General features: G+C 40.2%; 1 protein-coding gene across 2 annotated transcripts in view; it reads right to left on the bottom strand.

Annotated features, from left to right (window-relative positions):
- Positions 1-24,330, bottom strand: part of RGS17 (regulator of G protein signaling 17) — a 76,254-nt gene that overhangs the window by 17,459 nt on the left and 34,465 nt on the right. For both annotated transcript variants that reach the window (XM_037392989.1, XM_037392990.1), the window contains exon 2: positions 14,015-14,158. In XM_037392989.1, the coding sequence (XP_037248886.1) occupies positions 14,015-14,133 (119 nt within the window). In that variant the 5' untranslated portion in view covers positions 14,134-14,158. The remainder of the gene's footprint in view (positions 1-14,014; positions 14,159-24,330) is intronic.

The following is a 24,330-nucleotide window of genomic DNA, read 5'->3' as shown; positions in this document are numbered from 1 at the left end:
AAGGAAGTACACTTCAAAACATTACAGATGAACAGGGTCCTTCCTTTCTTCTTGTGAAAACCTGGATAAGGTCTGTGAATTCTTTTCTTCTGAGGCTTATGATAAGGTCATCATGGTTCAGAGCTGTGAGCTTCCTGATGAAAAATAGGAAACTTCTCAGTTCATCAGAGATTGTGTGTTTCTGCCATACTTTGAAGGTGGGGGAGAGCAGGCTTTACCTCTTACTGCTTTTCAATTGCAGTGCTTCCTTAATACTGTGCTGGATTCAGCATAATTGGTCAAAGTCATTACAGATTCAACTATAAATCGTAAAAGAAAAAGGAGATTGGTGGAAAATAAGGTTTAAGATATCGGGAGCATCTGAGGCTATTAAGGTCTAATTAGTTAAGATTTTTAGCTCTGTCCTGATAGTCTTACTTATCTTGTGCTACTCCTCAGCTTGAGTAAAAGCAGAATTGAACCCAAGTGATCTAGTGCTTAAGAGTATAATCATCTCTTTGTTAATTGGAAGTCTTGGCCAAGATTCTGGAGTTTATGTAAGATCATTATATAAGGTTATTAAATTGCATCCCACATGCCACTGTGAAGGTAGATCATCCTTACTGAAATATGAATGCTAAGCTAAAGTAAGTCATAGAGGGATATGCTCAGTAAAGCAAGTACCTGAAAAGGTTTTAGCAAATCTGCAGTGTTCCGCTCTGTTCCCCTTCCTGCATATTTAATGATGCAAAATGGAATAGATCTAAAGTCTGGTAACCTTTTCTGTTCATAAGGGGCAGTCAGACTAACAGGCTCTTTTTAAAGCCAGGAGTTATATTCTCCTGCTGTATTTTCTGTGAAAGTTGAATTCAGTGTAAATTTGGCAGACAAGCTTTCAAATTTGTCCAAACTGCGTTGTCCCTTAGGACCCCATGAAGAATTTGAAAGAAGAGCCTTGTAGAATTAAAAATCCATGTGTCAATACATCTTCCATCATAGATCACTATTTGCAGTGGGATATTTGACATAATTTTTATACTGATCCTTTCTTCTTTTAGAAAATGTTCAAAAGTGGTTTGGTAGTGGAAAAAACTAACCTGCTGGAGACCCCCTGACAGAAGGGTCATTCCCCTAAATACCAAAAAATATATCTAGAAATGTTTTGCAAACCTTTAAGATCTGAGAGTAGTCTTTGCCAAGCTGAACAGAATCACAAAAAAATTGAGATTGGAAGGGACAGACCTCTGAAGGCCATCTTGTCCACCCCTCCTACTCAAGCAGAGCCACCTAGAGTAGGCTGCCTAGGATCATCTCCAGGTGGGTTTTGAATATTTCCAAGGATCACAGAACAGTCAGAGAACCACAGCACGGTCAGGGTTGGAAGGGACCTCTGGAGATATCTAGTCCAACCCCCTGCTAAAGCAGGGCCACCTACAGCAGGTTGCACAGGATCATGTCCAGGCAGGTTTTGAATGTCTTCAGAGGAGACCCAACAACCTCTCTGGGCAGCTTGTTCCTGTGCTCTGTCACCCTCATAGTAAGGAATTTTTCATCATATTCAGATGGAAATTCCTGTGTTCCAGTTTGTGCCCGTTGCCCCTTGTCCTGTCACTGGGCGCCACTGAACAGAGCCTCGCCCATCCTCTTGACACTCTTCCTTAAGATATGTGTAGACATTGATAAGACCCCCTTGCAGTCTTCTCCAGGCTAAACAGGCCCAGCTCTCTCAGCCTTTCCTCACAAGGGAGATGCTCCAGGCCCCTCATCATCTTTGTAGCCCTCCACTGGACCCTTTCCAGTAGTTCACTGTCTCTCTTGAACTGGGGAGAGACTGGATGGAAACTCTGTATCCTCTCTGGGCAAGCTATGTCAGTGCTCAGTCACCCTCACAGTAAAACCCTGTTTCCTGATGTTCAGAGGGAACCTCCTGTGTTTCAGTTTGTGCCCACTGTCTCTGGTCCCCTCACTGGGCATCACTCAAAAGTGCCTGGCTCTGTCTTCTTTACACCCTACCTTCAGGTATTTATACACATTGATAAGACACCCCTGGGCCTTCTCTCCTCCAGGCTGAACGTTCCCAGCTCTCCCAGCCTTTCCTCACAGGAAAGGTACTGCAGTCCCATAATAATTTTAGTGGCCCTTTGCTGGACTGTCTCCAGGATGTCCAGGTCTCTTGCAATGAAGAGCCCAGAATTGGAGACAGTACTCCAGGTGTCACCACCAGTGCCACAACCAACACATTTACAATGATCATATTTAAAGAAAGTCATTTAAAGAACATTTTTGGGGGCTACTTAAAAAAATATAATGAAATTTACACTACAGGGTGACTTCATGGTAAAGGAGGGAAATGCTCTCAAGGTCAATGCAGGCTGAAAGGTGTGTGGAAGGAGACCAGTCCTTTTAATGGACAGCCTTGCTGAACTTGCTTTCCTCCTCTGCTCCTGTGTGACTGATTTAAACTACCTACCTACAGATACTGCAGCTCAGCAGGCATCCAAAGGCAGATGGAAACTACCAGTGTGCACTGTACTTGAACTTCTGAAATAAAGGACGCTCCCTCTCAGACTAGTATTGAGCAAAAGTTGTAACTATGCAAGGGAGGAAAGAACCAGTGATTTAAAGCAATCTGATTTTCCTAAACTCTCCTTTTTACCTCAGATCTATTTTTTCTTCTGAAAATCTGTAAGAAAAATTCTTTCTGCTGGATTCTACTTTAGAGATTATATCACTTTTACATAATGATAGCCACACCAGAAGCTATTACAACTTTTGGAAACTTTTAGTCTTTTCTAGGATAAATTTTTGAAGTTTCTGTTCTCAGATGTGGAATGTAATTTCTGTATAGTTAAGAAATCCATGGCTTGCCAAAGTTTGCTTGCTAATAATTCCTAATGAAGTTACTCTGGCTTTCATTGCTGTAGAGCTGGTTTCTGCTTTAGGCAAGATTCAACTCAAGGGTGTATTTCTCTTGTCAGGTCACCCAACAGATGACTAGTCTGGCTGTCAGCTTCATTCCTTCCTTCAGAATAATATTACTGTTCTTATTCCATCTTGTACAATGGATACATCTAATTACTAGACAGTTTGCCATGTCTTTACTCCTGGCTACAGCTATTTTGCAACCAATTCCTTCATACATTTGAGATAATTAAAAGTGGCAGTTGTCTAGTGTTCAAAGAAATAGAAATTGTATTCTTTGAAAGGGTAACTTGATGAATAGAAGCCCTCCAATCCACTAGCAAGCAAGCCTAATGGTCTCAATTAATTCTGACAAATGGGCCTTGTCTCACTTACTGTAGTGGCTTTTTTTTTTTATTTATTATTGGTTTGCAGAGATGAAAATAGCAGCAACAGTAAAGAATTGAGCCTGATTAGGGTCACTCCTTTGATTCCATAGATTGTTTCCAAATGGGAAGAAACGCCTGGGAGCATTTCATACTAAATTCATACTAAATTTTCTTTTCATAAGGTGTTGTAAAGTTCTTCAATTAAAGAGGGCTGTATGTATTTGTAAAGTATAATTCCTACCATGATGTTTACGAACAGCGTATTTTATGAAATTAGCCTGGACCAAACTAGTTTACGTTTGTCCACATTACAATCAAATGAGATGGGGGATCTTACACAGAACATCTGTCCAAGTAACAAACAGGAGTGAGAACCACCATGCCAGACTGTATACATTACAGGCATCTGTTTTGATGGATGTTAACTGTTGGTTTTCGCACTTTCTGTTAGACAAGGCCCTGAGCTGGGAAGCACTTTCGGCACGGATGCCAACAGGAACCGAAAGTATCCATTGCCCTGTAATGGGTGCTTAGCCTCTGCTGGTGCCAGGCCCTCAATCAGCTACTTCAAAAGAGCCAGACATTTGCCATCTAGACAAATATGTGTCTACGTATGGAATTATTAAGAGTGACTAGACAAGATTCATATCTCCCTTGCCTTTCTGCCTCACATAATGAATGTTTGACCCACTTTTCTGGTGAGAGGATCTCCATCTTACAAGTGTTATCTACTGGGGTGTCAACTCATTTCCATGATACATTCTCTCATTTTTTCTCTTAAAAGGGCTAGACATTTATTCCTGTTTTAACTGACATTTTAAACCGATTTGGAATGATACACGGTTAAAAAATAAACCTTTGTAAGATGGAAATTTTCCCGCTAACAGATTTAAGTAGCCTAATTTTTTTCCCTTTTAGCTTGGAACTACAGACTACCTTTATTCTTGCAAATAAAACCAGCTGGGAGAGTTCTCTGGCCTGACAAGGCACCACGTAGCCCCTGTTTGTAAAGCCAATACCTAAAACAGGGCTTCTGCACCTGCGACAGGTCATTGCCTGCACTCTGCAAGGGGGTTAACACTTGCTAACAATTTCACTGTACATACAGATGATTGCTTGAGCCTGTATTTGACCCTGGCCCTGCTTAGTTCACTAGTATAGAAACAATCAGTGTGTTTAATTTGGATAAGACTTTTTTTTGTTGGTTTTGCATGTTAAATGTTTAGGATTTTATTATACTCCACGATGAACAAAGTTTGGAGGATTTGCAAGGCCACTTGGCACCTTTAAAAGGACACCATATATTAACATGCCTTATTTCAGCTTATATTCTGATCTTAGACCCATTTTGACCTTTCACACACTTCTCCATTTCTGTGGTTTTCCATGGACTCCTGAGTTAACACATCTTTGTGTAAATACCTAACTGCCAAATTTGCAATAAGGAAGCAAAAAACCAGTCCAAATCCTATCAGGGGAGATTTCAAGGGCTCCAAACACCCAACAGCTGAAAATCACAACATAAACTGGACTCAGGCATCCTCGGCACTCTTGGGTTTTTTGTTTTTCCTTTTTTTCCACAGCAACAGTCAAGCTGTGCGCTGGTGACAGAAAATCTGTCATGACAATACAAATCTTCCTTCAGCCACTGTTCCACAGACACCAAACTGAATAGCATTTTGGCACAGGCAGTTGGGAAACAGGCAGGAGTGGCAAGGGAGAGCCAAGATGCTGATGCTTTGAAGCAATCCATCTCTTAAACGGCCTCTGAGGAGACATCAAGCTGCTTTACCCCAGTGGAGGTGATTCTGCTATTGCTTTCTCTCCCCCTAGCCTCCTCAAGAGCAGCTGTCCCTGAATACACTCTGTGTGCTGCGCCAGGGCAGAATCAAGATAATTTTCTAAACTTAACTAGACTTAGTCTGCTATCTCCTTCTAAGGAGCTACTGTCAGTATCTTCTGTGCAGCTGAATTAGAATGAGCCTTGTGTTATCCCAAATCCCCTCTGAGCATGTATTTATTCTTCAATTTAGTAGGTTTGCCGTTCTGATTTATTTATTTTTTTTGGATTCCAATTTTCTTTACAGAATTGTTTGCTTGAAATAGGACTATTTTCTGCAGTTAGACCGATGCGGGATTCTTATCTCAGTAGTATTACACACAGAGGGATCTATGCATTTGGTTTGTGAAGCTTCAGAAACATTTATTAAAATTTTGCTAATATGTTTATGTTCTACCCATTCTCTAACCTGCTTATGTTATCACAGATGGGTAAAAATGTCAGTAAACACATGAGTCTCCATCTGTTCCTCAAAATGAAATGAACTTTCAAAGTTTAAAATATTAAGGATAAAATCCTGATACTAATAAAGCTTGGCCCAGAGAGCCCAGGGCTGGTTTTGATGTTAATGAGGATTCTACGACTGGCTTGTGATCAAAGTTAACAGACCGGCTGCCTGAGAAGCTATTTCTCCACTCTTTGCATTAGACTTCTATTTTATTATGGGGAGGAACAAGTTTACCCCATACCTTTGAAAATAGAAACATCTATCAGTTTACATGCAGTTAGTCTCAGTTTACAGTTTTTTCAAGGTTTTTTTAAACCAGAATTCTTGGTTGAAAAGGAATTTAAAATGAATTATGTATGCTGGATGGCTGATATGTCTAGTGTGTCTTTGTGCTTCCACCACAATTTCATGGTAGGCCAGCAGCACCTTAGTGACTGCTCCTTGGCAGACACTTGCCGCAATAAATGCAGTGTGTAGCTTACAGATTTCTCCTAGAGAACTGCATGATTTTGATTTACTTTGCACGTCCCACAAAGCAATGACCTGCACCAAAGCTGCTTCTGCAGGAGCTGGCTGGTGCACAGCCCCTGCCCCTGCTCCGTGGCTGTGCAAGGGCTTGTGCTTCCACAGGGCTGTGGAGGCAGGTGGCAGGGGGCTGAGAAGAAAAAAAGAGGAAGATAAAAGGTGCTGGATGACCTTGGAAATAGGGATTTCCTGGCTGCTTTTTCACAACGGGAGATGAGATGTGTTTGATTAATTTAGAACAGGGCTCCACAGTGACCGAGGTAGGCTCTCATGAGATTAAACAGGTTAATTTTAAGCTTTCTTTAGTTGTTTTTACATTAAATTTTGGTTTTTGTAGATTTTATTTCTATAGTTCTTTTGGTTTGCTGGTAACATTTTGATTTCCTGCATTCACATCTTACTCTTCAGAGTAGATGCAGGAAAAATTATGGAGAAGTAGCTTGCTGCAGTTAGCACACCTGAGACCTCATCTAGCATACCTTTGCACCTTGTGTCATCATTTATGTAGAATAAACGTGCTCCCCTCTTTCAAACAGCATTTCACATCTGCTTCACAGGGAGGTGCAGGAAGCGGTCAAAGCTGCCTTTACTCACCACCTCTGGAGCTCTGGGATAAGCTGTGTGTGGAATCACATCTGAGGTATATCTGTGCTCTGTCTCAAGGAGAGAGGAGACTTCCAGGAATTATTAGGCTAACACTGACAATCTGGCTCAGTGCCACAGAAGGGCACAAGCCCAGAGGTTAGCAAGTCAGGCTGTGATGCCCTGGGAGAGTTGTGTAAACAAGCATGCACAGAGCCACCTGTCCCCAGCCTGCCCTGAGGAGCTAAACATCCATAAAACTACTGCAAAAACACTTGCACTGTCTGAATCATAAAGCAGAGTGAGCCTATTAAATATCATACCCATTAGGAAGACATGCTTCTCCCTTCTGAGTTTTTTAACTTTAGAGATCATCCCTTTCTCTGGCTTTAAAGCAAAAAGAAATACTTTACTTGGGTATTATTTAATAAGTGCTGTTAACATAACTTACTAAAGTATAAAAAAAAAATATTTGACAAGCTATTTATTTTTAGAGTGTCTTCTGCTTGTTTTTCCAAATGCTGAGAATTTAAATTTCTTATTTTAAGTAGCTCAGGGAACCTTGAAAGGCCCATTTCTGAGGACTAAGTAAATCCTTACCCCACACTCACCCCATGGTGCATTCCAGTGACAACAGGAATGTCTGCCAGGCAGCTTTCTCTCATGGCCTCAGCACTGAGGATATGTGGACTTAAAGGCAAGGTGAGTTCAGACTGATTTACTAGATTTACTAGAATATCACATTTGGTAGGTTGCGTGACAGGTCATAAAATGGATTTTATCCAGCTTTAAATTCTACCTGTCAGAAGAACTGGTGCTCCATTCCGAAGAAAGCACCAGTGCTGCTCATTGCACTGTGAGGATACAGATGATACTGTCCTATAGATGCATAAAGCATGAGTTCCTGTGCTAGCTAAGCCTACTATCCCTCAGAATAAATTATTTTCCAGGAAAGACAGAGAATGTTTTCATCTTTGACCTCTGCAACAGCAAATGATAAAGACATATGGAAATCCTGTGTCTTTAAAGTAGTTTAAAGTGTAAAAAGGCTCAGAATGAAACATCTTTTCCCATTAAATATTTAAAAATATCAGTTTCTATTTCAATAAAATAGAGTACAGTAGCCTGCAGTAGAGTACAACAATTCCTGATGCACTTTTCCATATTTGCTTTTCTCGGGTGTGATGTTTCAAAAAGGTAAAATGCAGAGAGTTGAGCACATCTGTTTCAGATGCATTGTCCTATGTGTTCAGGGAGGAAAAGAAAAATTTAAAAAATAGGTTTGTAATAAAAAATAAAATTGAAACCCAAAAATATTTTTTTAAATGAGTGCTTTTGTTTCAAAGATAAAGATTTAATTTAATTTTCTTTCTGAAAGCTTTAACAAAATTCTGGAGCCTGCATGACTCTTTTTGTACCATCTAGTCTACTCCTAGTATAAAAGATCTGCTGCAGACAAGTATAGGAAGAACATGGATTTTGTTTTCCATGTATTTCAGAACATGTGGCTATAATTCGTTGCATTAAATTGTTTTTTGTTTCTATCCTTTCTTTGCTTCCCTCTTCTCCAAACTTTCTACCGTAGTTAAATAAGATAATGCAGCCATGACTATAACCCCTAGGGATTATCTTGTGTAGTCATGCAAAGTTTAGACACAATTTTTGAATGGCAAATTCACACTGAATACACCAGAAAAAAATATTCATCTCAAAGTACTGGAAAGGTGAGAAGTGCAAAAAAATATTGTTTGGGTTTGTGTTTTTCATTTAGAGTACTATCTGTTTGTTAGGAGGAGGAAAATGTTGAACCCCATAGAGAAAAAAAAAAAGTAATTTAAAATTGTCCTTAGAACTGTATCTGTCATTTCATATTCATAGTGCAAGTTACAGAAATATCTTCTTGTAGACCCAAGTCAACTGCTAAACCCATGCAAGAAAAATGTTCCCTTTAATAAAGAAAAATATTTGTGTAACAAGGTCATCAGGAAGAAGTTTCAGATGTAACTCACAGCAGTCATAGGCAAGTTATAAGAACTGGAGGAGAAAGGTTTCTTGCCAAGAGCAACTGTTGTTTACTGCCAAGCTGGCAAACACCCTATCTTCCTTGGCATCTCCTGGGTGTGGGAAACTAGTCATGGAAGGGTCACAAGAAATCAAATGGCAGGCATAGCTTTTTACAAGACAGCTCAGAGCTGCTGGACATGCGAGTCCCTTTCCCTCTTTCACAAGAGTCTTCAGCAGTTGTTTTAATGGTTCCCTTTAAGGTAAAGGTCTTCCAGCTCGCACATTTGAATTGAACTACAGAACCAAGTGAAGCTGTGTGATCATCTTCACTTATCCCCTGGGAGCCTTGTCCCATTCCCCAGGCTCCCGTACTGCTACGGTCTCTTGCAGGGCAGATGTTAGATGCCTTCTGAGCCTTCTGTGTGTTGTAAGAGGAGAGGGATTATCAGGCATCAGAGTGTCCCTCAGCTTTAAAATTCACTGAGCACCTTACGAAAGGAAGAAAGGATTAAATGTATGACTCCTGCTCTGGGAGGGGGGAAAAAGAGGAAGCAAAATCAAATTGGCAGAAGAACCAACATCCCTGTGATAGCATCTTGTGAGGGTTTTTTTTGAAGAATGTGACTTACAGGTGTTTGCAAAGAGAATGACTGACTTCATGTCTGCTCGTAAAGCTGGAGTAATGGATTGCTAAATCAGGTTGGGGAGGTGAAACAGCAGGCTTCTACCCCTACCTCGCCAAGCTGAGCTCAAAACTCTAAAGCCACAGCACTAAATACTAGATGTGCAGCGCTCTGGAGAAAGTGTAATTGAGGAAATTATAGACTGTCAGGGGTCTTACTGCAAATTTTGCAACTCTCAGGCTACCCAAGTAATTGAAATTACACCTAGTAAGAAAGCCTTTTCTTCTGTCCTTTATGGGAACAGTGTTTTGTGGAAACTTAAGACACAGGGTGAGATTCACTCCAGCACCTTAGGTAGCTGGCTGGTACTTATCTGTTAGATGCTTTAGTGAGGCAGTCTTCCTCAAGTAAGCACCTAAGGCCTGTATATGGCCAGTGGAGAGAGGAAGGTCCTATTAGAAGATCTCCAGAGGGATATATCATCTGCCTCTGCAGTCGGTGGACAAGCTTTTCCTGTTGGGAACCTCAGAAACACTTTATTTTCTCCACTTGGGAGGACTCCTTCCTGCACTATTGATGCTCAGGTACCAGCTCAGGGCTCAAGCTAGCTGGGCAACACCCTGACCATACCACCATACCTATTACAATAAACTGGCCAATGTAAGGAGTCTGCTTACCTCTATCTTTTCCAATCTGATCGCACCTTGGTAATCAGCCCTGCTTTACTCTTGTAAACTGAGCAATTTACTGTCCTGACAGTTATCAGTCCCAATAGATGTAGCAGGTCTGGCTGGGATGGAGTTAATTTTCTTCATAGCAGCCCATATGGTGCTGTGCTTTGTGACCAAAACAGTGCTGATAACACACCAGTGCTGTAGCTGTTGCTGAACAGCATCAAGGATTCCTCTGTTTCTCATGCTGCCCTGTTAGCGAACAGGCTGGCACTGCACCCGAGGCTGGGAGGGGACACAGCCAGGACAGCCGACCCCAGCTGACCAAAGGGATCTGACAGTGTGCTCAGCAATAAAAGCTGGGGGAAGAAGGAGGAAAGAGGGGGGTTCAGAGCTGTAGTGTCTGCCTTCCCGAGTAACTGTTAACATGCGATGGAGCCCTGCTTTCCTGGAAGTGGCTGAACACCTGCCTGCCCAGGGGAAGCAGTGAATTAATTCCTTATTTTGCTTTACTTGTGCATACAGCTTTGCTTTATCTATGGAACTGTCTTTTTCTGAGCCTGGGAGTTTTGTCACTTTCACCCTTCTGATTCTCTCCTTCATCCCATGGGGCAGGAGTGAGCAAGTGGCTGCGTGGGGCTGAGCTGCCTACCAGTTATCCAACAACAGCAGAGAAGTACTCCAAATATTTGTTACCTGTAAGATAGAATTATTAGAGACTTAAAAAAAATAATGTTTGTAATAAGATGTATTGAATAAATTTTTGATCTAACTTTTTGCTGTTAACAAGCCTCTGTCAGGCAAAGTACTATTTCCCAAACAAAGATGTGAATATTTGCCTATGCTGTTAAGCAAACAGAAGACTTAATGCCTATTCTGATTGTAACACAGGGTGGAACAGCAGAAAACAAACATCACATGATTCACAAAAGATATTTTTAGAATTCTAATGATTTGTTTGGATATATGAACTATTTAATTAACTCTTCAAACAGATAAAAGTGAAAGCTTCTTATTAAAAGCTGCATATACCTCCCCCATTTCTGTGAATGGTGAGGAAGCCGAGGCCCTAAGAAGATGTAAGACCTGTCCTCAGCCACACAGGCTGGTGGAAAAACAGAATAAAAGTCTCCTGATCTTAATATTGACAGTTAAAGCATTGTCATCACCATGAATAAATCCAGAAACACTTCCAGGCAGGTATCTCTTGAGAAATTCAAGTTACTCAAATACAAAGACCTGTGGAACTAGGGAAAGCATGTCATTATGTTAGGTCCAGAGAACCTGTTACAACTGTCGATTAGGCTTTCCTGATACAGAGAACTGCTCTAGAGAATTACCTACCTATAAACCCCTATATAATGAGTGACTAGTAAAGTTTGTTATGTATTTTTTTTCAAAACTAGTTTTTTAGGGTACACAACTGAGGCAAGAACAGTAATCCGTACTGTACCTGGACAGTTCAAAGTCACCAAACAAATTTGGCACCAGAACCAATTAATTCATTTTAAATGAGATTCTGAAACATTTCATATTGGCTTTTTCAAAGTTTTGCCCCATCTCTCCTCTAATGGAGTTTCCACTGTGGAATCACAGAAGATAGAGCTGGAAAAGACATCATCTGTTCTCCCTTTCTGATTTTACAAAATGCAAATGAAGTCACTATCCTCTTTGACCCATTCTTTGACTTAATCCTGAAAACTGGCTTAAACTGACAGGATTTCTCCATGCTCAGTCTAATCTACTTTCTAAAAAACCCCAACCCTCAAAACCCCAAAACCCCAGAAAAGCAGGATATTAACAGAAAAGAAAAAAAATAATGAGTTACTAAAGCAGCTGAAGGGACATCCTACATTTTAAAGCAATAATTGTCCTAATTTAGATTTCATATGCACAACTGTTCAAATATATAACAGTATTGCACTCTGAGGAGTGGAGGCACTAGGAGTCATAAAGCTCGTGAAAGCTTCAAAATATAGTTGTCAAATTAGACTTCTTGAGCTATAGCATGCTAAAAAAATAAAATCGGTTCTCTATAAGTTTTAGAAATTAGACTGATACTTTTATGGCCATTCATGTTGCAGTATGCAAGGTAAAAGCCAACCCTAGCTGTACATGTACTACGACAAGCTTTATTTTCATTCAGCAAAGAGATGTTGTAGTCATGGTGGATAATTCTATGAAAACATCTTTTCAGGGGTTAGTTAAAAGCAAGCAGAGTGCTAGGAATTCCTGAAAAACCAAGAGCAAACATGAAACGTGGTGCACCCATGTCTTTACTGCAACAGATCTAGTCACACATGTTAGACAGGAGACAGTAGAATAGGAAAGGTACAGAGGGAGACACAAGGTTGGTGGATAGACAGAAGAGAGATAAGAATAAACCATGATCTGGGTCAGTTTCTGTATCACAGAGATAAAAACAGAGAAGACTAAGAACAGACAGCTGAAGGGGGATATGAGAGAACCCTATAAAATCTTGATCATCCTGGGAACAATTATTCACTGTTCCTCACAGTCATAAGGACAAGGAAGCATCAAGTGAAATTAACATCTAGTAGGTTAAAATAATTACAAGGGAGTAATAGTTCACAGGGGGCACAGGTCCGTTGTAGAATTTATTGCTACAGGAAACTCTGGATGCCAAAAGTTTAGATGAGTTCAGGAAGTCACTTCAGAAAACGGTTGGACAAATTAATGAAAGAAAATTCCATCAAGGGCTATAAAACACACAGAAATAACCTGTGGGCCAGGAAGTCCCTGAGCTGGAGACTGGCAGAAGCTGTGAGGAGTTTTGCTGTGGGCAGGTTGAGGAGGTACATGTCCACTTGTTTTATCCTTTCCTTGTGGCATCTGCTACAGGTCACTGCCTGAAATAGGATACTGAGCTAAATGGACCTCTCTGGTCTGTAACAGTACAACTAATCTTACATTGTGCCCTTGTCACAAAGCAGTGATAACAATGGCAAAACATTCTCCCTTTTTCTTCCCACTTAATACATTTTCATGTCTCTGCTGTACAGATTGAACACATTGCAAAGTAACTTCATAAAAGCATGAGGTCTCACTCATCCTTGCTCCAAATATCCTCTGCCTTCAGGTGAAATTGGAAGTAACAGCCAAGGCAGGTCCACCCTGGTACTGCCTCCACGGTGCGGTATTTTGTAAAAAGCTGTCCCATGTGATGCCTGGTGCATACGTGCTGCTATGTATTTTTTAATATACTGGGGGCAAATAGCCTCAGATTTTAGATTGGGTCCAGATGGCTGATTCAAGTGAAAACAGAGATACACAGAGGAATGGTCACTCCAAAAAGACTGAACTGTGTATGTAATAGGATGCACAGGCTCTGAACAATACTGCACGTCAATTACTTTATATTTCAACACTAACTATGTTCATGAAAAAGAGAAATAAAAACTGATGCATCTCAAGACACTGTGAATGTAAAGCTATTTCTGAAACTGGTTTTAATTCTTTGACTTTCCAAGTGAACTCTTTGTTTAGGAAAAGACAAGCAGCCACAATTTTTGAGCTTTTTTCCCACTAAAATTATGCCACACCAGTTAAAAGATAAAGTGGAATTTAAGGCTTGCATTTTTGGATTTACAGAATATATATTGTGCAACAGCTAAGTAGTAAAACAGGTCACCATATATTCACATTTATGACCATCTCCCATTTACCACCCTGAATGCAGAGAACTGCAATATCAAAAGTACAAGCAGAAAAAAACCCCTTTGAATGCAAATTACAAAACAACCATATCAAGTCTCATTCATACATACTAGTTTTACAACTGAAATTTCCTCATTTAGTTATGGTTTAAGTAGGGTAAATATAGCTTCAATTTACTATTCTCTCCTCTTCCCCCTCACAAGATGTCCAACCAAATCAGGGAATTGTTTAATCAAATTTTTAAGTGACATATTAAATTGTGCCGCTTGGCAGCAATCCTCTCCCAGAATTTTGCATGTTCCCAGTGCCTGGCACTTTCCATTGTCATCGTTTACCTGTGGCAGATATGGAACCAAATATACTACAGGACATACCATGAACAGCTGCAGCAACAGCACCAACAAAAGCAACATGTGTTGTTGGGCCTTTGGTTTCCAGGTGCTTGAGACACAGCTGATGCTCCTTCATTTTGTGACTGCTGCCTCTTTCTCATTTCAGCTACTTCAGTGCCCAAGTGGCTATAAGAACACAGACATAAGAGATGTACAGAATTACTACAGACCATCATAAAGTACATTCACATTTCTACAGCAATCTCTGATTCTATTGATTCTCACAGCTCATGGCAACAAAAGCATGTGGCTATCAACTGTGCTGGTCAAGTAATAGTCCTATTGTGTTAAAAGCAGTTTCCAGAAGACCACATTTTAGTGACACGCTTAGGCTACCGTGCTGTTGAATCACTTCTATTCTTATTGCTTTGGGCAGACTAAAAGGACTGTTTATTACCCTTTTGAAGAGCAAGCTACACAGCTTGCGTAGCACTTGGTAGAGACCGAGTTGTTCCTTACCATGCGACTATCACAGCTCTTTGCATTGTACTAGAAATACAGCGGGATGGTTATTCACTTTAAACATGAGCTGGAAACTGATCTTTTTTACTTTTTTACTTCTCTGGTCAATGCTGGACCACTGAAATTGATGTAAGTGATATTATATCACAGGCACTAATAGCTGTCTGTTAAGAGCCCAAATTATTGTGTCGTAACTGGGAGGTTTGCTACTTAAGAGTTATTATCTGTAAATAAAATGAATAACAAATATGTATTTCCAAAATACTTTTCCAGCTTTGGAACTATTTTCTGGTCATAGAAGATTTTCTTTTGCTCACTGCCAGTCTTTCCTAGATTTTGTTAGGCCAAGATACTTTTATTTCCAGTCACTTGCAATATGGAGCTGGAAGTAATATTCCGTGCATTACTTGGTTTTCAAAAGAACTTAAAACATTATTTGCTAAGTTATGTTATTTAGGAAGGTTTAGATGTCACTATTCTTCTAATGGTTCACATCTTTGTACAACAACTGGAAATTTCCCAGAGTAATGGCTATTACAAGCATATATAAAGTAGAGTAAGTTTAGTACTTTTGACTTTGAAAAACTACAAACAGGTTTCTGTGGGGAGGAGCCTGGTTTAAGACAGAAGCAGGTAGAAGATGGCCTGGTGTGAGCAGCATGTGCTGTGCTCCACACCCCCTGGAGCATCCTGCTGCAGCCAGGAGTGCTGGGGAAAGGCAGACTCTGGTTCATTTGCCACCTGGGTGCATCATGCACAGACAACTGAGAGATGCGCTGCTTCGTCTACGTGCATTCAAGCAGAAGCTGTGAGAGTTTGCATTTATATGGTTGCTAAAACTCCTCAAGTTCTTCTTCTGTAATAGTGTCCTTCTAGACAGTTTACACACAACAATGTGTAGCAAGGATACTAAGCTTCGAAACTCAAACTCATGCTGCAAAACTCAAGGTTGGTGGCTATTTCAGCTTCTTGCATGCCTAACTTTTCCACGTACACTGTCAATGAGCAGAATCAAGTAATTTCTGAAGTATTTGGTCAAATTAAACAATGAAGAACCATTTAACTACCTCTGGTGAGTGCACCTGCTTATGCTATTTATATTACTTAAGGTTTATAGTTGCTGAACCCGTAAGGATTAAAATGACATACTAAAAAAAACCCCACACCATTTTTTTATCAAATGTGAACATGAGTTTTTAACCAGGGTGCTTTGACATAATTGATAAATTGCCCAAATTTTTACGATAGATAGGAAGGAAATGAAAAGTGTTGCAGCATAATATTTAGCTCAGATAGTGAGTGACACTATGGAGTCACTTTCTCCAATTACAGCACTGAACTTCTGCTGACTGTGCATGATGCAGTTAAATTATTTCATAGATAGCTGTGTCATGCTGTGAATGGTACTTGCTTCAGCAAAGTGCAATGACTATGGTTAAAGGAATTAAAGCCAGATATTATCACAGGGAGCGTTTGTTTCTTGTAAGATAGAGATTCTAGAAACATAAACCCACAAAATGTATTAGTTTCAGAAACCAGTCAAATTACCCATATTTAGGTATTTGTAGGGCTGTAATCTTGGAATGAAAACATCCCACGCATTCCATCCACATACCTAAAGCCATGCATTTTTTACACAATTTTAGCTGTATATATATATAAAATGGACTATGGCTAGAATCTGTTGCACTATAAATACAAGGGGGCAGGATGAAGGTTATCCATTCAGACATGATGATGACAGTTGGTGACTTTGCTGTAGTTTCACAATAACTTTAACACAGCACAAGCTGCCACTGCCACTAAAATAAATGTCTCTCCCTTTCCTCCTGCACAGCTGAGAGTCCCTCACTCCCTCAGCTGAGCCATCCCCTTCTTTGTGCTGGCAGTAGCATTTGTGCATTGGTGAACTGGATAAAAGAGTAGGCGTGATTTAAAATTAATCCAGAAGGGGGGAAAAAATATAGTTTCAACTTGTTTCAAGTCCCAGTCTCGTTCACCTTGGGAAGACGTGAGCACTTGGGCCAGAGCAAGGGAGGAGAAAGAACATCAGGGAGGTGAGGGGAGTGTGAGGACGACTTCCTTCCACCCCTGCTCACACTGTCGGGAAGTGACGGTGGAACGGATGGGAGCTGTGCAGCTGCAGAAAGGCAAAACCTGCAACTGTAATTCCCAACACACAGCACACGGCACGGCCAGGAGGAAGGGTCAGAAGTACGGTTTCACAGGAATGGTTCATGTCCTCAACCCTGCCCAGCAACCTCTGCCATTGAAAATTCTCCATCATTCACCTTTCAGTATGGATTGCCATGGCCAGTAGTTTTGGAGGTTTTCAAGTCTGGCAGTATGTGGTAGGAGTTGTGAGAAAACATGGGTCTTCATTGTAGAGCATTTCAGGAGGCATGGTTTCCTCCAAGGCTGCTCAGAGCCCACAAGCTAGCCAGTCTTTAGAGTGGGACTGCTTGCTTTGCTGTGCGCTGACTGCTCAGGAGTACAGATAACCCATCGCTTTCCTGACCATGCATTATTTGGAGGAGGAAAAGGGAAGTCTCTGATTGCAGGTGCAGTTATATTTATCTATTTAGGCTGCATTTGAAAGAAAAGGAAAAAGAAAAGGAAAAGAAAAAAAAAAAGAGATAAAAAATCCCCCCTCCACAATCCTGTGTACTTAAATCCAGGGATAGTTTGCATTCTAGCCCTAATACAGTATGTTAGGCTATTTGAGGATACGACATTATTTACAATGCTAGGAAAGGGCTCCAAGGGGCTATCTCTTGAAATGGGTTGATAACATGGATACTGTCTAGTGGGACTATCAGTAGCTTCCAAACATAATAGGCAAAGATCTTACTGGTGCAGTGGGACAGAGTTCTATTTAATCCATTTCAGATTCTGTCCCTACCACAGCTAATGTTGGTGTTCACTTCGAACCTTGCTGCATCCGACTATGCAAACTGTTATTTAGCTTGGCATGACTGGCACATTGATCAATAAAAGTGCAAGGCTGAAAATTCAAGCAGTGGGACAGTGTTCTCAGTGAATGCATGAACGATATTCACTCATCTGGCTTAACCACTGGCTGAAGCCAAATTTATCAGCCCTTTTCTTCTGCTTGTGTTACATTCTCTTGGAGAGCTTCTAAGCTGAAGTCTATAAGAAAGATGAAAAATCTACCCCGTGATTGAAAACAATAATATGCTTATTGAGGATGAAGTAGAATGGGTGGAAACTTTAGTTTCATGCTTATTTTGGTTGGATTTTGTGTTTCATGTTATATTTGCAAATACCAGATGTCATCTAAGCAAAACTGTAATTGATCCATTAGATTATTTAGGATGCAGAAGCAGGAATATCTTAATTCTCAGCTATATTTAGAGACTGAACTGTAGACAGAGGGTTTATATTTGGTGCCTTGGTCCAAAGCAAAAAAAAAAGAAATTTAGAATCTTTAATTCAGCAAGTCAGTCTGATGAGATACATTCTTTTCCTGCAAATAAGTGTGAAAGTTACTACATAATTCTGAAGGAGTAGAATACTGTGAACTGATGTTGAACAGACCTTCTAGCATAGTGGTACAAATTGCACATACTCTCTCCAAGATCTCAGTTCCCCTTTTAGCTTTTTCAACATTTCATTCTTCCTAAGACCTTCTAGCTTGGCAAAGATACTGGGTGGTGAAGGTGGGCCTTTTTCCAATTAAATAATTTTTGTCCTTGCTACTCTATATGATCTCTCAGACCATCACAACACAGGTATAAGTTTCTTCTGCCAGTTTCGCATCTGGTTCTTTGTTTCCATTTGGTGGCATGGTTTACTAACAGTGCTATGATTTCCATTTGTGCTGAGAGGAAAAAGGGATAGTATTCTAGTTTGTTTGACTGACTCATTCTCTTGGGGGTGGGTAGGTATTATGGCCCTCTGAGCAATCCCATAATCACGAAGGATTTCATTTTGCAGAACATCTGCTGTCCCTGCTCTGTGTCTGAGGAAAGGAACCCAAGGGCACAGCAACTGTTTATTATAAAAGTTATGAGACAGGTAGTTCATATAAGCTCAGAGCAAGAAAGTCTGTGCAGCCCTGTGTGTATTTTCAATCTTGCAGTGCTAGAAGAATACAAAAACTAAAAAATACTTAGAAATTTGGAGCAAGGCTTCCTTGTCAGTTTTGGAACCGATGGCACAAGGATCTATTTCTATGTTTAGACAGTGTAATTACCACTTATTCCACTGAGTACTCAGGGGTAATTATTACAGAAATCCCCTTGTGCACAGAGCTGTATCTTGGGAAAACAGCTCAAAAAGGAATAACTGATGGAAGAATCATCTGGTTTATTACATTTATACCTGGGCAGCCCTATTGAATACCAACTACAGTCATTTCAAATCCCAAGGAGTGCCTCTAGAAGATGAAAAGAAAGTAATTTATGAACAGCTGCACCTCCCTGATTCTCCACCTTCTGCAGGACTTGAGCTAAGGTTTTAGAGTGTTTTCCCTGGAGATTCCCAAGGTATTGGACATGGCACAAAACACAGGCTGCATCATTTCAGTCATTTCAGTGGCTCTATTGATGCCTATTCTCTGATGAAGCAAGAGCAAGCTTCCCCGTCCACCTTGACCCCAGCCTCAAAAGCCTGCTGTTACGACCCTGCAAATTATCTGAGCTTTTGGCACTGTCCCATCCAGCCCCATCTGCTCATTTTGGAGTTTCCCCGGCACATTACCCTCCTGCAAGCATTTCTGTCCCCCTCTCAGGATTGAAAGGGCATTCCCCAGAGAAGCTCATGTATTAGGAAATCATATAAACATCTTGAAACTCCATTAGGGTTTTCTGCTAATTAGGGGTTGAGAATTTTTTATCGTATCTTCTGGAGCCATTCCCCAATGGCTGTTTTGAAAGATAGATATCATATAAGGGGAAGGATAAACACACACCATCATCTTATACAGCAGGGAAATGGCATTTTGTCTTTTGTTGCAGGTAGGACACAGAACGGCTTGGTTTTCAGGACAGAATAGGAGCAGAATCAGCTGGAGTAATCTGTTGGGGTTTTTTTCAAACTTCTGCAATAGGCAAGAAAGAACACCTTGCATCAGAAAGGAGCAGTCAATGACTTCAGAATATCAAGGGTGATTTACTCTGCAGGCAAGAAACTTAGCCCTTAAAATAACTTTTTTTTTTTTTTTTTTTTCCCAGTGACCTATCACATCAGCTCTTCTGCTTTGCTTTGCTTCCTTTAACTTTGCCAGTAAAGGAAAAAAAACTCAACAGCATAGCTTACATAAATTCAAACCTTATACCAGTTTATACCAGTCCCAGATGTGACTCTATTGACCTCTTAACACGTTTTCACCATCTTAACTGGCGTTCACTTGGTACGCAGATTCCTACCAAAAACTATTTTTAAGTTTAGGGATGTTGAAAGCCTTCAAGCCCCAAGCATTATTGTGAACACTACCCATTTAAGACTCCATTCAGGCTTCATTGTAAGAAATAAATGTACACTGAGGAAAGCTTTTTATAATGTGGATTCAAGACTTCCAACTGTCTTTTTAGATTTTCCACATATTTGGAAAATCTCAACATTCATAAGAACAGAGTTATATTAACATTTCTTTGATTTTTTTTATGAATTGTTTGGGCATAATTGGAGTGATCTTTACAGGATTTTGATTGGTTGGTTGGGTTTTGATTTCCTGAAACAGTCAATGGGAGAGTCTCAGAGATATCCCTGAAATACTATTTTTTTTTTCAGAAGAGTTCAGTACTTTATTGAATTTTTAATATATAAGACATCTTTTTAACTCCAAGCAAAAACCCTCAGAGAATGCCACAATATGTTTCTTCTAGTGATCTGTGATATGATATCTGTTTTAAAGCCACAGGTTTTTTAAGGACACACTTACTAGCATACCAGAACAGCGCAACACAGCTTGGATGCACCTGCCAGTTAAGTAATCTCACAGATGCATGTGCTGCTCTTGCAATGAAAAGACAGCCCTAACATGACACTGATCTTCTATTTGTGCTGTCTTCATTCATCTAAACGAGTGTCTGAAGGCTACCACAAACTAAATGAAGACAGAGCAAGAGATTTTTTCAGATGTCTCTTAGCTATAAAGATTTGCATACACCCCTTGCAATGCTGCGCAAGTAATGAAATCAAGACAGCAGAGCCATGGGCACCCTTTTAAGCTCTACTGACCACTCACAGAATCTTCATACAGCAACGCATCCATACTGGTCACTCTGCCTAAGAGAAACCTTGACATGGGTACATTCTCTCTTTTGCTACTGAGTCCTGAGAGCCATCCAGTATTTCACAAATAAATTCAGGTAAAGTAATGGAGAAGAATAAGTCTACAAGAAGAAGAAGTGTAATTGAATTACTTTGGGCTCCATTTACTTGTTTCAATGTATCTATAGTCTATAACAGATTAGAAGCTATTGGCAACAATGGAACCTTGATTGCACCTTGATTTAAATATAGGCTACATAGAAAAGTTCTATTAATTGCAGCAGTATGGAAAGCTTGAAATGTTTGCATTTTTAAGAATTTGTGTTTGGAAGGAAAAATCAATGTAAAAGGCACTTTCTAAAAACTGCTCTGGTTAACAGTAGTCATGTCAGAATTTGAAATATAACTACAAATTTTAACAGATTTGCTTTTCTGCATTCTTTGGAAATTATATTTTGCACCACGTCTAAGTTCTAAAAATTTGTGAAGAGTAGTAGGTCTGATTCAAAAGAGAAGTTGACCCATGTATGTGTAACTAGACTTTCAAATTGCATACATACCCTCTGTTGATGTGCCAGACAGGCCAGTGCTCAGATTCTGTGTTCTGTGCGCTGAGTTCAGCCAACAAAGGGCATCCACATATTACAGCTTTTAATATTAAAAGCCTGACTGCCTACATCAAGCTGTATGAACCATTGTGTTTAACTCTGATGGTCCCATACTGATTACCAAGGTGGCAGAACCATGGAAGGAATTTAATTCTCTTAAGTAGCTTGAAGTGCCCAAGACACCCCATGGCCTCCATTCTGTGATTCTTCTTGTATAAATGGCAGACCACCTTTTGGTAGTAACTTTTGAAATTGTAGGTTTTGAATACTTTCTGGCTCAGAGAACAGGCTATTGCACCAAATGAATTTTGCTTTTGGCGAGTTGAAGCTTTCAGTGTCTACAGCAAAACATCTTGCTCTTCTGTTAGTTACTGCAACTCAAGAGTTTTAAGATGTACACCTGTGCCACACAGACACCTTTCTCCTGTCAGGTCTTCTGCTCTGGAGATGTTTGACTCTTTCTAAAGTCTTTCAGAGCAAGCCCTGAGAAGGCCATAAAGTGGACATCCTGTCCATTGATGGAACAAGAAGAAAAAGAAATTGTGTAGACAGTTGGAAGAAAGTGTTCAGACATTGTTTTATTAGGATAGAGCACTGCTATGGCAATGTTCATTTAAATTGAAACTGTGCAATTTGGCTGAACATTATAAAATTCTTGCCTTGTGTACAGTAATATTATTTTTATGACTTTGCCAGACAGCTTCTGTGTTCATAAAGGATGTCTGAGATTTATTTTTATTATTTTATGGTGAACTTAGTATCCTGAGGAAGCCCTGCTTAAATCTCTGCATCATCCAGTAGATACGCATTTGTACTCCTGAATCAGGCATTACTGCTCAGTAACAAAACATTAAGCTGGAGAGTAATGCATTATTGAAAAGTTTCCTGCATGCAGTTTTTAAGGATCTATACTAAAATTATGATTAAGAACACTCTACAGTCTTCAGGAACATTTTATAAAAGCAAAATGTAAAATTCATCAGGAAACCTTTCATCTTTTTTAAGTGTATTGTTTTTATTAGTCTGTGTTTGAAAAACATCTTAGAATCCCATTTTACACTACCTCTATCTACCTATTTGCTGTGGCTAACATGGCTGCAGCTGACTTAGACACATGATGCCACTACACTTTAGAAAGCTGAAAAGATACTTTCCTCACAAGGGGAAAATACAGATCTTGATGTATTGCGGGAAAGAAGTGTTTGTTAAAGTCCATGACATTCCCCATAAAGTGGACACTAAGAAGACTCTTGAGAACATAGAGAGCTATACTGCGTGCATTATCACTGTAATTTCTAAGCTTCCCTGTGGTCAAAGCCATTTCTCTGTGTAAAAAGCCAGAAGTCATTTGGGGGTTATGGGAACTGCACAGATTCTATACAAATTTCAGCTAAAAATTAAGAAGAAATCATAGGGCCAGCACAAGAATTTGTAGCTAACATAGGGTAAAAAGATTTGCAAGTGCAATTCAGCTATCAAACAAGCTGTAATGTTGGTGAACTACTTGTACTGCATGTAAGACCATCCTGGCAAATTTTCATCTGCAGAAATGGGAGCATTTACTCAAATAAATGCACACAACTTTGGTTTATGGTGCACATGCTACTACAGGCTGAAAAACAAAGGGAGGCATTAGAAAAACTGTTTTAGTGTGACAATAGCATTTCTGAAATCAATTTAGACATGGTTCTAGTCTTTGAAGTGACAGAATCTACATTCTTCACTGTAAAATGAAGACTTGCATCCTGTACTTCCAAGGCACTTAGTTATTTCAAATTCTCTCTGGAAATAGAAGTTGGAAATGTGGACAGAATTAGACTCAAAAAGGCTTCCTTTATATAGGCTTTTTGGAATAACTGGATATTTGGAAATCATGCTGATTTTAGTTTCACTAACTGACTTCTGAGGCATCCTCTAACAGGATCTCTGTGTGTTCCATCCCTCCCTTCTGCAGCCACCCTCAAAAGTTAAAAGAAAAAGAAAAAGAAATAATAGTAGTATAATAAGCAAAATGAGGAGGTTAGTGTGGCAGGGAGAAGGTATTTCATTAACATAGTGTAACTGAAGGGAGAGGAGCAGAAGGTGGCATGTGGTAAAAACAGGCTTAGGGTCTTTCTAGATGGCTTGGAGTAGTGGGAGAAGGTTAATGCACGCACTACATGTGGGTAGGCTTGATCTAAAACCAACTTTCTTCCAGTAAGAAAGGCAGGAGCAGGGATCATCCAGGTACCACACTCTGCTCACATGACAATAGCTATGACCTTCATGACTGCAGAACTAAAGGAACATCTACCCTTGACAAACAGTGGTCAGACTGGGTGCATACCATTTGGTAATGAACTTCCACTTCCCCCCCGCCCAAGCTATGCTACTTCTGTTAAACTCATCGCAAGCTCCTGATATTTCTGCTTCTCTAGTTAGTGCTAATGCTTGCTTATCTGAGGGAGGGAGAGGAGACCAGTGTCTACTCTGGACAAGGGATGTGCTCTTTCCCACCATGCTGGTGTTTGGATTGATAGCAGCTAGTTTAAAACCTCGACTCTAGTGCACTGTGCTGTTGGCAAGGTTCTTGCTTCCACCTTGCTGTTTCTCTGCTCATTTACCTGGCGGGTAGCTCCAAACAACACATTTATCTTATCACTTCTGACTTCTTCCTTAACTGTTAACTGAGGGCTTTCAAGACTTTGCCCAGGATTTCTGTGTGTGTATGACACTTTCCGCTACTACTCCATAGTTACCTTTGGTTTCCTCTCCTCCACTCTCATCCCAAGTCTGTAGCTGCTTTAAGTGACCTGCAGTCCGTGACAGCTTGGGGTTTTGGTTTCTTGCCTATGCTGCGGGTGGCCATCTACTCACCTGCATCAAAGGTTCAGATTTGTGGCGCTTTTATTCCTTAGCATTCCTATAATGATGTCTGTGTCATGTCAAGCATTTCTCTATGTTTGACTTTAACAGACAGGACTTTACCTATCAGTTTGTGCAGGGGTATAA

Source organism: Falco rusticolus, chromosome 6, assembly GCF_015220075.1.
Source record: "Falco rusticolus isolate bFalRus1 chromosome 6, bFalRus1.pri, whole genome shotgun sequence".
Lineage (NCBI taxonomy): Eukaryota > Metazoa > Chordata > Aves > Falconiformes > Falconidae > Falco > Falco rusticolus.
This window is presented reverse-complemented; position numbering and strand designations above follow the sequence as displayed.